Source organism: Miscanthus floridulus, chromosome 7 (genome assembly GCF_019320115.1).
Source record: "Miscanthus floridulus cultivar M001 chromosome 7, ASM1932011v1, whole genome shotgun sequence".
In the NCBI taxonomy this organism is placed as follows: Eukaryota; Viridiplantae; Streptophyta; class Magnoliopsida; order Poales; family Poaceae; genus Miscanthus; species Miscanthus floridulus.
This window is the reverse complement of record NC_089586.1, coordinates 22,409,655-22,426,258: the sequence shown is the minus strand read 5'-3', so window position 1 is coordinate 22,426,258 and position 16,604 is coordinate 22,409,655. Positions and strand designations below refer to the sequence as shown.

Genomic DNA, 16,604 nt, shown 5'->3' with positions numbered 1-16,604 from the left:
AGGTTCCGTCTCGTCCAAGGTCGCGGGCTCTGTTTCGCCCGACCTCAAGGACGAGGGTTCCATCTCGTCCGACGGGGACCCATACCGTCGTCAACCACTCTAGGTCCAATCGTATGGGCTTGGGTCAAAACTCTAACATCAGAGAAGAAGCTGGCATGCCTCGATGTAACCCGTGGCCATGATGGGCCATACCTGGCGATTCACATCAAGAGCAGTGTCGGGCGTGCCGGTACTGTTCTGCGCCTAATCCTCGTATGGACACTGACAGGCGCGTCAATTCACCGCGATGTCTGTTGGGACGGAGTGGAACGCCATGACCAGCAGATGACGCCTGCGTATGGCGCCAGTGATGAATAGGGCCGCGACATAGAGCCGTCCCTGTTGACATCTACAGGATCGACGGGACCTGCATAAAGCAAAAGAAGGACCTGGTGATCCTAGAAGCCTTCTTCTCTCGTTCTTCTCCTTTTCCTCCTCTGTAACCCGCGTTTTCCCTTCGCCTATAAAAGGGGAAGCAGGGTGCTTCTACCAGGGGATCCGGACAGGAGATAAAAAAACACAAGAGCACGACACGAGCACACAACTGAGCGGCAATTGAGCTCTCAGCACCCGTTCACTCCCTCCACTAGAGACTTAGGATCCTCTCCCTCTCTTGCCTATTTGTAACCCCTGCTGCAAACCAAGTGCCGGTAACACAAGCAGCAGCAAACTGGACGTAGGGACGTTCCGCCCGAACCAGTATAAACCCTTGTATCCTCTGAGCACACCATCCGAACCAGACACGCAAATACAAATTTACTCATCGATGATCCGAAAACACCGACACCGACTGTAAGCTTACATCTTCTCTTCTCCATCTCATCGTTAAGCCTACTTACAACATGTTATTATACTTGCTCAACGCAACCAGGTAATCAAAGGGGACCGATCGAGCTAATCCTGCATGCAATTAATTGCGTCTCATCTGCTCCTAGCACGGTCAGGAAGAAAGGATATGCATGGCCATGAGCAACAGGGAATGATTGCGATTGCCCACCCAAATGCAAGGGTTGTCGCCAATTCAGCCGTGTCCGCCCGGAGAAAGGTAGCAAAGCAAAAGCTGGCTGGATTGGGTATGCAGATAGATTCGTCTTCACCTTTCAACTCCTTCCTCACAATGCAATTTTTTTTCTTTTTGAGGAAGGAAAAAAATTGTGCATTTATCTTTTAAAAAAGAATTTACACGTGCAATACGATCGTTCTTGTTCTAACTTTATCTATGAGTGAATGTACCATGTTAAGGATTAGTACAATAAAAATAAAAGCCCCTCATGTATAATGTTTTGTTAAAAAAGACCCATTAATTTGAGCTAAAAAAAGACCCATTAATTTGGGAATTTTCTTCCCTCATATATAATGTTTTGTTTACTTCGCTGTCGCAAGAAATGTGTCTATTATTTATTTATGTCGCTAATTTGAAAATGATATGGGAGTGAGAACCCTTTAATTTTGTATGCATGCATATGATTTTCATGTTGTCATCATCAACGGTACCCAGGACAAACACACTTCTACTTGCATGAGTCGCTCTGACTGTGCTTTGTGCATTGTAGGATAGGTGTCCCAAGTGTCACGGTATCCAAAAGCTCGAAAACGTTCGTGAAAAGAAAGGCCAAGCACCTTTCTCCATCGCCGCCTTTAGCAGAAAGGAGTGGCGTAGGGAGAGGTTCAACAGAGCAAGCCACGCAATTATTAAAGCACTTATTTTGTGTCTTCCGAGATAATTGATAAAATATTTGTACCGGTCAGATTATGGAACTTTTGTTAATTCAGTATTTTTTTAGTCGACGGAATACTAGAAATATTCCTTGTGTGTTGCTGTGAGATTTTTTTAAAATCAAATCGTTACATATATGAGTTAGACCTACATATTCTTGCATCGATTCCTATCAAAGTTAGACATGTCAATGAAAGAATTTAATAAAAAACTAAAAAATAGATCAAATTATAAACTAATGGAATGGCAAAATAATACACATGCCTTATATGTTTCTTACATATTAAAAACAGTAATTGCACTTAGTCGGGATGATATGGATGGCTTGCATTAATAGGTTACAAGTTAGTTAGCTGACATGGCTTATTACGAGATGATGTGGATAGTTTATAAGATGTGGATGTCTTTTATATTGAGATAAAACTTGTAGGGGGTTTGAAGATTTCATATGTCTTGACTCTTGACACGGTGCAAATGGATAGGGGCTTGTTCGATTCTGAGGGGATTAAAGAGGATTGAGGAGCATTTTATCTCCTCAAATCTTCTCAGATTGGAAGCTAACCAAACAGGTCCTAAAACTCTAAAGAAAACCATACGAATTCCACCCTACTCTTCATCTTTTCAGTGGTATGGACGTTTACGGATGAATTTAAACTCTACCACTTCAAAAGTGAATTTCACCGTAGTGCTCAATTATTGTGGTGAGGTGTGCTTTGCTTGTCCTGAAATGGGCAGAGCCATCTAATCAACTAAAAGAACTTAGTAATTGTATCTTTTATATGGAGAAGGACCCTTTTTAATTTCTTTCAGAAAATTCGACGCATTTTCATGAACACAAATAGTTCAAAAGAAATATCAGCTAGCATTACATGTAATTGAAGAGAAATTGTTTACGCTAGAAGAGATATGTATACTTTCTAGGAAAGGATATGAGCACTACATGTGTATATTCCACCATAGCAGAAAGAATAAAGTGAGATACTTTGGCTGTGCGCTAGAACTGAATATACACATTATCATGAAAACAACTTGTTCAGAAGAAGAAAGTACTGATAAAAAGACCCGTAACCAAATAATAGCACGGTTTAATTACTCGGTGTTAATTTTATGATCTCCTAAAGCAAAATTGAGCAAATCTTCAAACAACAAATATTACAAGTGTGTTTGTGAGACATAGGTAAGCTAAAAAAAGTTGTATTCTATTGGATCCACTTGTAGAGTTCTTTTGACTTACAAAATGGGCAAATTGTAAGCCACGGTGTGCAAATTGTATCCAAAAAGCCATATAATGCTCGATCCACTCATGGCAGAGTGCGCGTGCGATTAGCTGCTCATGGATAAGAGCGTGGCTTTAATTTGTGAGATTTTGTCACAAATAAACGAGTAAAAATGCCCACAGATATGCTATACTTAGTACGTAGCAAAGCTAAACAGTGGTTGTTTTTTGTAACTGACCATCACCTAGCAGCAATTGAAAACAATAGGTTTTCAGGTTGGCAAGCCAGTGAAGCAAACCAAGGTGCTCTTACTTGGAATATCTTTGCCGTAGGATCCGGGACAAATCATACTGCATACTTTAGTTTTGAAGAAGGAATTAATTTTCTCTGCTTTACAATTATAATATCGTGCTAAATTCTACTTGTTATGTACCAAAAGTATATATTAATATAATATATAGATATATGACAACACTAAACTAAATTAAATCCTTTTTTGCTTGATTTGTGATCAACTTGGCATGCTATTACTAGTACCTTAATGAAGCTCTGTACTCTATAAATAGGGCCTGAGCAAAGTACAAGCACTGCCTCATACCGCCAATCATTTTCATTCATCACCAACCTGACGAACACTGGCCGTCTCCCTCCTCCCTGCTCTGCTCCAGTTCCAGACAAGAGAAACGCAAGCGAGGCAGGCAGGCAGCAACAGAGACACTGCTCCTGAGGCTGGTGGTGTTCACTGGCAGTGGCATGCACTGCCCCAAAGATTAACAAACAAAACCACATGTGGCCTGCAGGCGCGGAGCACCCGATGGGCATGGGCCACGGGCCCGCGGCGCCGTCGCCGAGGCCGAGCACGACGGCGACGACGCACTCGGCGTCGGCGTGGCAGTCGCCGGTGCCGTACCTCTTCGGCGGGCTGGCGGCCATGCTGGGGCTCATCGCGCTGTCGCTCCTGGCGCTGGCCTGCTCCTACTGGAAGCTGTCCGGCAGCTTCCTGGCCTCCGCGGGGGAGCCGGACGACGACCTGGAACGCCGGGCCGGCGCGGGCGCGGGGGGCCGGCCCGGCGACGGGAAGGCCGCGGCGGCCGCCTGGGAGCGTTGGCGGGAGCACGTGGTGGTCATCATGGCCGGCGACGAGAGGCCCACGTTCCTCGCCACGCCGGCGTCGGGCCGGGGCGCCCCGGACGACGCCCGTCGTGTCGTCGTCAGCGTGGGCTGCGGTGGCGGCGGCGGCTCCGGCTCTGAGGACGGCGAAGAAGGGAGGTGCGTGGAGTGCGGGGCGAGATCTTGGCCGGCTCGCGCGGCCGACGACGACGGCGCGCTGAGTCAGCAGAGTGGCGTTACTGTTAGTGGTAGTTCTGTAATCGGCGAGAGATGAGAGCTCGTTTTTTTTTCTTGCTTCTTGTTCTGTTTCTCCCCTTTTTTTTTGTGCGTGTGTGACTGCGTCTACTTTTATTTTATCTATTTTTGGCCCTGTTTCGCTGGTCTGAAACTTGGCTAAAACTGGCTGAAAAACACTGTTCCAGCTGAATTGTTGCGAGAGAAAAATACTATTCCGTCTGAAAATAGAAGCCGAACAAGCTGAATATGGGGTAAGCCGAATAGGTACAGTAGAGTTTTTTTTTTTTTTTTGAACAACGGTTGGTCTGAAATGTAAAAAATGAGGCTGGAAGTGGAGCTGTGATTCGATCAAAGAGTTGGAGCAAAGAATTGAACCGAGAAACGCATGCAACGGAAAGAGCAGGAAACGAGATGGGTAAACTTGAGGGGAAACTGTTCAGTTGCAGCGTGGATCCATCGAAGTTCCCAAAGAGCAGGAAGAGTGGCCAGTGGCCACGCAAACAGAAACAGGCAGACCCTTTGGCTCGCTCGTCGCCACGGCCCACGGATAGAGCTCAACAGCTTGCAGATGGAGATGGACAGGGGTAACCATCATCCATGGAGAAGGTCGATGATGATCGAGGACGAGGAGTAGAGTATCGTCATGAATCATGATGGACGTAGAGTACCACAGGCTGAAGCTGAAGACGCTGTGCTCTGACTGTCCTGCGACAGCTTCGTTATGGCGTCCTGGCTGAGCCGTCAGGTGCAGCTCTGTCCGCATCGATCAGTTGGGTTCGCCCGCCGCAGCGCGCGCGCGGTAACGGATCCAGCAGACCAGCACCAGCTAACGCCTTCTGCAACCGACGACTTATTAATTTAGGGCGGGAAAGAAGACTACAGTCTACAGCTCGCGTACGTACCGCTGCGTACTGTATGTACGTACATGATCTTCTCTCGCAAAAAATGTTGGGGGTCTTTTTTTTTTTACTAAAGCCGGCAGAACAGTTCCATCGAACGCCCTGTTTGTTTGGGCTTGTTTGACTTATAAGCCGTACTTTTTTAGCCAACGAACAGTATTTTTCTCTCACACCAAGTTACTCAACGGTACTTTTAGCCATGGCTTATCAGCCAAACAAGCCCAAACGGACAGGGCGGAAGTATGGAACAGATCTCTGTCGGCTTTTGGCGTCCACGGCTCCAAGCCCTCTCGCTGCTTGTTCAAGCGTCTAGCTTCTACCGCCCAAAAGGTAGCTAAAAGCTCAAACGGTTTAGGCTTCGTTCGGTAGGACCTATTGTTGCTACGGCTGATTTATTATGAGAGAAAAAACATTGTTCCCATGACTGAAAAGTAGGGCTGATAATCTCAAGCGAACAGAGCCTTGAGTTAATTTATATAAAAAAAACTAGAAAGGTAACTTACGAGAAAATATAAAAAGCACGTTTTAAGCGTTTTTTTTTTTACCTTTTGCTGTGCTGAGAAGCTTAAAAAATTATTAAAACACCAATAAACTAGCTTTTTAAGTTAAAAGTCCTAGCTAAAACTAGGACTCAAACAAACGGACCCTTGAACCAGAGCCACCTCCCTCGTCCTGCATGTGATTGGCCACCTGATAATAAGATGCAGTGTCCCCTGCTCACGTCCTCAAGGCTCAAGATCGTCTCCCTTCCAAAAAAAAAGCACCTGGATCATATCATTTTTTTTATGAGCCATTTTCTGTGACAAAAACAATCAGCTGATAAATCGACTGTCATGGTAGCATTCTTCTTCCGGCCTTAGAAAGGAGTCTCCTCTTTCCAACCAGGCAACCTGCCCCAGCTTTATCAATAAGGGCTCTATTCGGCTGATACATAAGTTAGCTGATAAGTCGACTGAAGCTGTTTTGTTGTGAGAGAAAAATACTATAGATTCTAGCTGATAATTTTTCATAAAAAAATTTTGTGTGCAAAGGCAGTCCTCCAGGGAAACTTTGTGGGCTTTCTTGGAAAGCTCTGTACTAAACTCTGAACTAAATCCCCATGGCATTGTGTTGGATATATTTCAGTTTTGTTCATGTTGAGGCTCAATGCAAGTACAAGAAAGGATAGGGCGTGTTTGGTTGGTAGCCGCAGCACGCCAATGTTTGTCGTAGGAAATGAGCGCCGGACTTTTGGCGGGAGTTGGCGCACAACTAGACATGGAACGGCGCTGCAGTTTCGGCACGCCCAACGAGCGGTAGCAACCAAATGTAGTTTCGGCACGCCACAGTTCAGTTGTGGCGAAGTGCGGCTAGAGCCAAAAACGCCCTAGTCCCTTTTTCTCGCGCGCACACAGCCCGCCCAGGCGGCTAACTGCGGTCTGCGGTAGTGGTGTTTTTCCCTACTCCATAATTAATTAGGCAGAACTCCTAACTCACTTCCCGCAAACAAAATCTCACAAAAAGATAATTTGTGCTTGTTCCAGATAGGGAACCAGATGTTCGGCCACCACTGTTATGCTGGGTGTCATGTTCTGTTTTATTAGTGGAAAGGACACCTGAACCGTTAGGAATTAATTCATGCTCATGCCAGTCGAGTCCAGTAGTCAGTAGAGTAGACCGACAGCATGGATTAGATGCCTGTGTGGCTCGTCAACTCGCGCGAGATTATATTCTTTCCAGGAGAATTTCATGTTGGAGTGAAGTACATGCACCCACAACCTCCTCTCCGTGTTTGCAGCGCCAAAGTTTCTCTGCAGAATCTACAAATGTTCCAAATACCTGGACCAGTCGATGTACCATGTACGCTAATTAGGGGCAGGCATGATGCACCCAGGGAATCGTAGCACTAGAACCCGGGGAGACATGCTTATATTATATGTTATATTAAGAAAACACAAGGCTGTACATCCAAATCCAAGTGTTCCAGAAAGGAAAGATGTTGTCGTGTGCCCTATTAAAAAAAACAGAAAGATGTACTTGTGTGCATAAAAAGCCCATGGGCCGTGGTGCAGTGTTCTATATCTTCCTTCCTTCAAAGGTGGACTCTGGCCGTGAGAAGAGGAATGGGCCCGGTGCCGTTTATCTCTCGGCCGATTCAAATGGGACAATCCGCTCCCACGCGCCAGATCCGCTACCGTCCGCCGTATCAGTACACCGACCTCGCATTTCTGTCTCACAGATGGCTGACGGACTCTCCTAAGAACAAGGTCTGTGTGTGATCCAATCAAAGTGTGATGTGTTCGTGTGACTACACTAAGACCCCCCTTTAGGCCTCCTTTGGATGACAGGGGGGCAAATGCGCGTGGATTTCAACACCAAAGGAGATTTTGACCCTGCACATGACATCCCCTCCCACTCCGGTGACAGTAACCCGCGGATGCCAAATTTCCCGCGGTGCAATCTGTGCACGGGAGCGAGAACATGGGCGTGGAAAGTCATGCAGCTCCGGCGCAGAGCAGAGCAGCAGCAGGTAGGTGACGCCTGGTGGCCACTCCGCTGGCGGCTTTGAGTGCAAGCATGTAGACGGGCCGCCCTGGCCCCGCATGAGCCACAACGCACGGCCCACTGCGCTCACGCCGCGCCGCCCGGGCTCCGCGCGCGGACACGGCAACAGTGACGGCGCACAGACGACGGTGAGGTAGACGAGGAAGAGCGTGGCGAGGAGCGCGAGCAGCGCGTTGAGAAAGAGCAACATGAGAGAGTAGTCCAGGAGGACGACCGCGGGGCGCGAGCATGACCAGGGCCACGATGGCTGCGGCGCGGGCCAGCTCCAGGACGTACCTAAATGCGACGGTCAGCACGGCCCCAGACTTTGCCCTGGGCCGTGCCGAGCACCGCGGTCACGGTGGCGCGTCGATCTGCGGCGGAGAAGATGGTGGAGATCTTGATGGCGGATCCGGCCACAACGGCGGCGAGGAGGAAGCCGGCGGCGGCGACAAGAAGTCGCTGGAGGTCGGACTGGAGGGCCTTGATGAGATCACGGTACGCGGCGGTGGACGGGTCGACGCGGCTGGTGGCGTCTGCGTCCAGCAAGCACAGCGGCGTCCAACGGCTACATGGACAGGGCGTTGCTGAGGAGCAGCGCCGCGGCGAGGGCGACCGTGAGGACCAGGAGCGGGATAAGGAGCACGCCGTTACGGCCCGGGAGGACAACGCCGTGCTTCAGAAACGTCAAGGAGCCATGGCCACGACGAGGCAGAGACGCTCAGAGATCCAGTCATCCAGCGAGCGTGAGGGAGAGAATGACGGGGAAAGAGAATCGCGAGTGCGGAGTAGTTTTTTTTTGTGCCCCGGGGAATTGACGGAGATAGGGCTGCAAAGGCGCGGGGTTACGTGGGGGTGTGGTGTATCCAAAAGGGCACCGTGGATTAGCGAGGCAGCGAAGACACTGGCCTTCTCCCCCACGCAGATTAGCCAGGGATCCCCCGTGGATTGGGGTACCCAAAGGAGCCCTTACTGTGTCCTCTGTGTGATCTAACAGGACTGCCTGTGATCGCTTATGAAATCAACTGAAGCACCCTCAGACTGCCTGTGATCGCTTATGAAATCCACTGCACCGTTTGAACCATTTGATACATTCATACATCACAAGTCGGGTGGGAAGAAACTCACAAGGCCACAGATGCATGAAAAAGCGAGAGAAAAGATGGAACAACGGCATTGCAAATCCATGCATAAACAAACACGTCAATCAATGCACCACCAAACGACCCCATTTGATTCCAGTGCACAGCATCAAGCCAGCATCGAATCACGTTTAACATCAAGACAACTCTGCATTGCACATTAGTATTCCAGCTCGCAACAGAGCAGGGGTGGATCCAGAACGGGGCTGCGCCCCGGACTGAGCTGCTGATTCATGTTCAAAGCAGTCTGATCTTGCTTCCTAGGCCTCCTTTTATCTAATTAAGATCGTAGTTTTTTTAGGCTAAACACCACATATATTAAAAGGGCTACATGGACTCGCCCCGGGCTGCAGCCCGGGCCCTGGATCCGCCCCTGCAACAGAGTTTGGAAAGAACGAAGGGCAACAGTGCACACTGCAGCATCCTATAGGTCACATACCGCTGAAAGACGTCGAGTGTTGCGGTTTTCTGTATAGTATTTAGTCACTCATGCGAAATAGTGCAACCAACACAACAGTGCACTGTGCACATCGACCAGGTGGCGAAAATCCTCACTGAAGGTACTGCCCAGAAAATGATACTATGGACGTCTGGAAGTAAAATTGTCTTTGCGAAGTTCAGTTACCAACAAAACCTATGTGCATCATGATTCTCCTGTACCCCTTTCAAATGGAAACCTAGACGTGTTTGCAATGTGCATCCTGTGTATCCTAATCTTTGCACCAGTGATATGTACTTGGACAGAGTGAAGGAACTTCGATCAGTCAATCTGCAGTTTCTGTAATCAGCTCCTTGAGCACGTATTTCAGGCCATTCATCCTCTTCCGGGCTCTCTGCAGGAGTGTCAGAAAGAGATGAGCATTTGGTCAATAAGGCGTATGTGAGCTTTGAAAACCGCTTTCGACCTACCTTCTGGACCTCAGCAATTTTGGTTTCTGCATCGTTGATCTGAGCACCTACTGTTTTCTCAGCATTTACCAGGAGCTTCTTGTGGGATGATTCTGTCGATGTAAAATAAAAATACAGAATAAATTAAATGGTAACTCCGATGGTCAGTGGTAAAAAAAAATGATCATTTATTGGTCAGTGATACAAATGAACACAGCTATAGTTAAAAATGCCAAAGCAATGTATGTATGAACGCAAAATCATTCATTCAAAGTAGCTAAAATATTTCCAAATAGAGAAACGGCTAGGAGCAATACAATTGAAATGTATGGATAAGCAAGGCTTCACAGGTATTTGCTTCACAAGGCTTGATGTTCACAAAGTTAACATGGTTTCACAGTTTTTGGAAATTGTAAGAAAAATAAGAAATGATCCATCAGATGCTTCATTTACATTGCTCCAGAGGTTAGGCGTAGTGTTAAGACTTACTTTGCTTGTCAGCTACTCCCTTAAGTTCTGCATGGTAGGATTCAAAATCCTCAAGAGAACTCCTGCAATTCAGAAGCTGCTTGTTGACCTCCTCCTTGAACTTCTCGTGAAGAATCCTTAGCTTTTCTTGTTGATCTGTGTATCAATCAAAAGATATAATTTGTTAACTAATAACATGCAAGAAAAAAGCAAAAAGAAAAGAAAAAAGCAGGAAAATATGAAATTTAACACGGCTGCATACTTAGATATGTACCTAGATACACAACAAGGTCCACAAAGATCCAAATAACAAAGAACAAAGATTAAAAAAAACATCCATGTTGGATAATGGGGGCACAGATTTGGACATGGTACTAACGAATTTCTCAAATAATCTTTCATGGGATTGGCAAAATGCTTCAGCACAGGAGAATGATGAATGAGTTTATAAGAACCAAATCTACCAATGTAACACCATTCAAGCTGGGCTTTTGGGTTCTATTTGCACCAATTGTTTATTATGTTTGGTTAGTTATGACCCTATTGTTATGTTCTACTAAGTACATGATAAACTGTAAATAACAGGATATAATTCTCACTGCTAGGATTCAAAACGTACTTCACATAGCTGCTGCAGATTCCAAAAGGTATATGTAGAACTACAGTTCTTATTAAGAAATAAAGAACTTTTACACTGCTTGAGTTGAATAATCCAAATAGATAGAGAACGAGAAATCGTGAATATTGGATAACAATGCAAATCTTCAGAGATTAACTGCTCTATGATCGAGTACAGCCAAAGGGATCCCGTCATGATAATTCTTAAATAAAATTTGGTTCCAGCTTGGAAGCATTAACATGATGAAATTGGTACCTTCAAATGTAGATTCTAGGCGTTTCCTTTTAGACTTGCCTGTGTTGATCAGTTTATCCCTAAAATAACAGTCAAAATGACATGTATCAAGCAACTGTACCTACAGTTTTTGTGATATGTATATTTATATTGGACCCTGTATATATGTGTATATGAGGATAAGAGGGTTTGGTTTCAGGGTAGCACTGGGACAAGATCTTACACATCAGCCTGCATCTGCGCCTCAACCCCCTCAAGGTGCTGATATATTATCTCTCTAGTAGCTGCAAGTATCTCAGAACTTTTCTTGCTTGTTTCAGACTTGATCTTAGTTTGGAACCTTCCCAGAACCACTACTAATTGATCAAAAGCCCTGATGAAAATGAAGAACATAATCAAACAAACTAACAGACTAAGACAAATAATTAATTAACATAGCATAAGACAGAACCTGGTTAGGTAGTTTTCTGGGCATTGTTCTTGTTCTTTGTCAGAAACTATAGTTTCTTGTGTTCCTGAAAAAAAAAGTTATGAACTGCTAACAATGGAGTCAACAATCAATGAAGGTAAGTAGTTTTACCAGAAGTAGCAAAAGGAGTAGGTGAAGATAAGTATCTTTTGCTCATTCTATCCTCTTTTAGTTTTGATTTCCTGCCCACATGCTCAAGGGGAGATTTATCAGGGCCCTTGATATCTGAAAGCCATTTGTGAGATTTATATACTGCATTTGAAGAACCACGTTAGTTATGAGTAGCATGCCATAAACATCCTTAGGTAAGAGCTTGAGCTGCATCCTTCTCAAAGTTATGCAGTCAAAATCCAAATAAAAAGCAAACTCAACATAGAAAATAATACCAACTAAATATATGTAATCTACCATGCAGGATATAAAAATGTTTTGTTATCCCATTAATCAGACAAAATTGTATCTTCAATTTGAATATATTCTGTGATTAAAAATTATTTTAGCTTGCTGTAATTGGCAAACAAGAAAGTCATGAAGAAATGAAAAGATAACGGTACAGCCTAATTGAACGTTCATGAAAATATATGTTTGGAATTCTGCATAAGCATGCAATAGTTGGAAATGTAGACTAACTTGAAATATATCAAACAGATTAATAAGCCAGAAATACTACGAGACAGACTTAGCGCCAAAACATGCACATGGTTCATCATGCGTGGAGAGGGGAATAGATCATGGTACACAGTATTGTTGCATTTGCCTTCTACCGATATGGAACACTAAACACAAAAGGGAATGTAACATGATCTAGCCAAATGCTTTCCTGTATTAAGTGTATGACAGAATGACAATGTGGTACTCTGACCTTTTGCAAAACTTTGTTCGGAACTTTTACTCCCTTCATCTTCAGTTGGAGAAATGGGTGAATGAGATGGTTGTTTACTGTTTTCTCTTTCTTCTGCAGAACCAGGAGACTCACTACCAGGCAACTCAGTGGTTTTATCCATTTTGTCCTGATCCACTGTTTTAGGTGTGCGTTTCTCGTTGAAGGTAAACACATTGCCCTGCATTTTCTTCTTGGGTGTAGAGTGAAAAGTAGAAAATGGTTTCTTTGCACTTCGGCTCGGCTGCTTGGAAGCTTGATCAAAATCCCTGGCAAAAATCAAGAACGTAATCAAACATACTAACAAACTAGGATATACACATAATTTTATTAACAAATGATAAGACAGAACCTGGTTAGGAAGTTTTCTGGGCATTGTTCTTGTTCTTTATCAGAATCTGTAGTTTCTTGTGTTGCTGGAAAAAAAAGGTTAAGAACTGCTAACCATGGACTCAAATACTCAATGAAGGAAAGTAAGCAGTTTTACCAGAAGTGGAAAAAGGAGCAGGTGAAGATAAGTGTCTTTTGCTCATTCTGTCCTCTTTTAGATTTGATTTCCTACCCATATGCTCAACAGGAGATTTATCAGGGCCATCGATATCTGAAGGCCGTTTGTGAGATTTATATCCTGCATTTGAGGAACCACATATTAGTTATGAGTAGCATGGCAAAAACATCGTTAGGGAACACATATTAGTTATGAGTAGCATGCCAAAAACATCGTTAGGGAATACATATTAGTTATGAGTAGCATGCCAAAAACATCGTTAGGGAAGAACTTTAGCTGCCTGATACTAAAAGTTCTTTCCAAACATGGCAGTGGAATACCAGTCAAGTTTGTTCCAAACATGCGACAAACTTACCAGTGGAATACGGCGAAAACCAGTCAAGTTCTTTCCAATGTCCTTAAAAGTAATGCAGTCAAATCCAAATAAAAAGCCAACTACTCAACATAGCAAATAATACCAACAAATATACGTAAACTACCATGCAGGATAGGAAAATGTTCCTGTTATTCCATTATTGATCACATAAAATCATATCTTCAATTTGAATATATTCTATGATTAAAAATGATTTTATCTTACTGGAATTGGCAAACAAGTAAGTCATAAAGAAATGACAACATGCTGAGACAGCCTAAATCATAGTTCATGAAATATATGTTTGCAAATTCTGAATGGACATGCAAATAGTTGAAAATGTAAAGTAACTTGAAAAGTTTAAATATATCCAATAGATCAATAAACCCAGAAATACTAACAGGCACAGACTTAGCCCCAAAAACATGTACATGGTCCATCATGCATGAAGAAGGGAATAGCCAAATAGAGCACGGTACACAGCATGTTGAACTTGCCTTTTTCAGATATGCAACACTAAACACGAAAGGGAATGTAAAGCTGTGCGTCAAACTAATGTTTTTTTTTCTCTCTGTATGAAGTGTATGACAGAATGGCAATGTGGTACTGACCTCTTGCAAAACTTGTTTCAGAACTTTTAATCCCTTCATCCTCAGTTGGAGAAAGGGGTGAAAGATACGGTTGTTTCCTGTTTTCTCGTTTTTTGGCAGAATCAGGAGATCCACTGCCAGGTGATTCAGTGGCTTTATTCATTTCACCCTGATCCACTGTTTTAGGTGTGCATTTCTCATTAAAGGTAAACACATTGTCCAGAATTTTCTTCTTGGGTGTAGAGCGAAAAGTAGATAATGGTTTCTTTGCACTTCTGCTCTGCTTCTTGTAGGATGCTGGTGCTTTCTTGCGTCCCAAGGAGCGAGTCACAGGTCTTCTTTCAACAACTTTTGGACTATCAGAATCTGACTCGATTGGATCAAGGGACAGTTTACACTTTGTGAAGTTCACCGTTTGACGCTTCAGTGGATCTGGTGTCTTGATGTTATCAGGAAAAGGTGAAGTGAATACCTCCTCGTTCCCTGAAGATGGTCCTTTGACAGTTTGACTTCTAGGCTGATCAGGTGTCTCGATGTCATCAGGGTTTGGTGAAGCAACGGCCTGCTTGTTTTGTGAGGTGCCACCAAGGATCTCCCACAACTTCATCCTGAGCATCTCACTATTGGGCTTGCCTTTATCTGCAGACTCCAAGTTCTGTTTTCTTTGGGAACTAACAAATTCAGGTGTCCCCAATTTATCAAGGCTGTTGCTGCCTTGTTCTCTTCTTGTTCCAAAGGAAAAGGTTCCTGTTTGCTCACATGCATTGTCATCAGGTTGTGATACAGAGACTTTCATAACAGGGTCAGCTTCAGGAGCCCCTTCAGTGGATACAGCATGGTTCACAGCCTCTTGTGAAACCCGAGGCAAAGTATTATCACCTTTTGGTCTAGATAAACCATCAGTTCCCTGAGACAAGTTCCTGTCCAATGTAGGTGTTGGGGTAGCATCTCCACCTCTTGATACAGTACCTGCCCTTGGAATCGTGATACCCACTGAGACCTTAGGAAATTTACCAGACGGATATTGGCTGCTGGCTAAACTCCAATGGTCACTTGAAGTAGCCTACACATTAACACATATCATAATATGTTAATTTGTTAAAATACTACTCCCTCCATTCCATATAAGTCGTTTTGACTTTTCTAAGTACATAGATTTTGCTATGCATCTTGATTTACGCTATGTCTAGATACATAGCAAAAGCTATCTATCAAGAAAAGCTAGAACGACCTATAATTTGGAATGGAGAGTACAATATAGGGATAACCAGAGCTGAAAAGGTGAAATTAATAATCAGCACACCCTACAAGGGTACAACTTAGAAGAAGAAATTGCTACTCACTTTATGGATGTTCGGCAGCTCAACTTCCATTGGGGCAGCTACAGAGATAACAATAATTTACAAAATTAACTACAGGTGAACCTGACAAATTGGAAAACAACTGCATGAAATAAGATTCTGAAAGCATCTTGTGTGATTAAATCAAGCTTCACAAATCACAACCAAGGAAACGCCATTTATAAAACTTGGCGAGAGGGAGAGATTCAGCAGCACAGAAGTGCAGCAATATGAGCAACAGCAAAAACATGCTGTAAAAAATAAGCAAACTTCCTGCACATCAGCATTGACATAGGTGGATCACCAATTCATCGATGACCCTTGACTAACCAAGCGAATTAAAGCAGACAAATATCAAAGCAATATAACCATCAAATCCATACATTAAAGTACAGTAGAAATCACGCCTGAGAGAAATTAACAGTAAACACTGTACATTGTCACAGAACCAGACCAGATGCATTTATCAAATCAATAAACTTATTGGCTTAAACAAGTGCATTGTACGGAAAATTTTCAAATCCAAGCTGCTTTTGTTTTCTCTTCCCACTCAAATAACTGCTCTTGGTTCAAATTATGCAAATTACATGCCACAGCTAGATTTGACCTGACCTCTGCAGTAAGACCAAGGATTCATTCCAGACCATTTCAACATATCACACTATCCACGAGCATTACAAGCATAAAAACTCTTACCTACAGTGAATAGTCCCCTATAAGCAGAATACCACAATAACATAACTGTATCATGTAGCAGCGCACAATATTCAATTATCGTCTTCCTCAACCACAATCAGGGTGGAGACACTCTAATAATTATTGCAGAAAAATCGAATATAGTGGGGACAATACACATATACACTTTTAATTAGATTAGATCCGAATACAAATTTCCAAATAGCTGAAGTCGTTAGGGTTCGGGTGCCCGGTTTCGCACACCAGGAAGGGGCGAGACGGGGTGCACATACCTGTTGGGTGCCCGTCGCCAGTGAAGGGGCCGGCGAAGGCCTAGCGAGGGGACCGACGAAGACCTGCGCACCTAGAGTAGGGCGGCGGGATGCGGCGGTGATCGCCTAGTTGCCGCCGCGAGAGCGAGCGAGAGAGAGCGCGCGCGCACGCGGGGTCAATGTTTGGGAGAAGAAAAGGCAGGGCGTGAAGTCAGTGTCTCTGAACGGTCCCTAGAATTTTTGCCTGTGCCTGGAATGGGCCGGAATGCTGCCTTTTTTTAAATCCCATCAGCATGCAGAGGCCCAGCAAACTAAAACTAATGGTCTCGTTAAAACCTATCTCCCCTTTTATGGTATGGTACGCAGGAGACCTTTTTCAATACAGCGTTTATGTGTGATCGAGTATGGCATTTCCTGTGTGT

At 44.3% G+C, this 16,604-nt stretch overlaps 2 protein-coding genes and 1 pseudogene across 3 annotated transcripts; 1 reads left to right on the top strand and 2 right to left on the bottom strand.

The window, feature by feature from the left end:
* The first annotated feature begins 3,588 nt into the window (after positions 1 to 3,588).
* LOC136462814 (protein GLUTAMINE DUMPER 4-like) lies at positions 3,589 to 4,454 on the top strand. The gene has a single exon (XM_066461863.1). It carries the CDS (start codon positions 3,761 to 3,763, stop codon positions 4,355 to 4,357), a length of 597 nt encoding a protein of 198 aa, XP_066317960.1. The 5' UTR covers positions 3,589 to 3,760; the 3' UTR covers positions 4,358 to 4,454.
* Positions 4,455 to 7,524: 3,070 nt separating this feature from the next.
* LOC136465205 (uncharacterized) lies at positions 7,525 to 8,840 on the bottom strand (annotated as a pseudogene).
* Positions 8,841 to 8,985: 145 nt separating this feature from the next.
* On the bottom strand, positions 8,986 to 16,349 carry LOC136462813 (meiosis-specific protein PAIR3-like). 2 transcript variants are annotated; one of them, XM_066461861.1, is made up of 13 exons: positions 16,204 to 16,349; positions 15,239 to 15,319; positions 13,917 to 14,958; positions 12,930 to 13,070; positions 12,795 to 12,858; positions 12,425 to 12,711; positions 11,674 to 11,814; positions 11,545 to 11,608; positions 11,317 to 11,466; positions 11,115 to 11,173; positions 10,262 to 10,396; positions 9,794 to 9,885; positions 8,986 to 9,717 (listed from the first exon to the last, which is right to left on the bottom strand). In XM_066461861.1, the coding sequence occupies exons 2-13, from the start codon at positions 15,266 to 15,268 to the stop codon at positions 9,649 to 9,651; spliced, it is 2,274 nt and encodes a 757-aa protein (XP_066317958.1). In that variant the 5' UTR covers positions 15,269 to 15,319; positions 16,204 to 16,349; the 3' UTR covers positions 8,986 to 9,648. The 2 variants fall into 2 exon arrangements, with proteins under 2 accessions (XP_066317958.1, XP_066317957.1); XM_066461860.1 differs by having other exon boundaries at positions 15,239 to 15,276.
* Between the last annotated feature and the right edge of the window lie 255 nt (positions 16,350 to 16,604).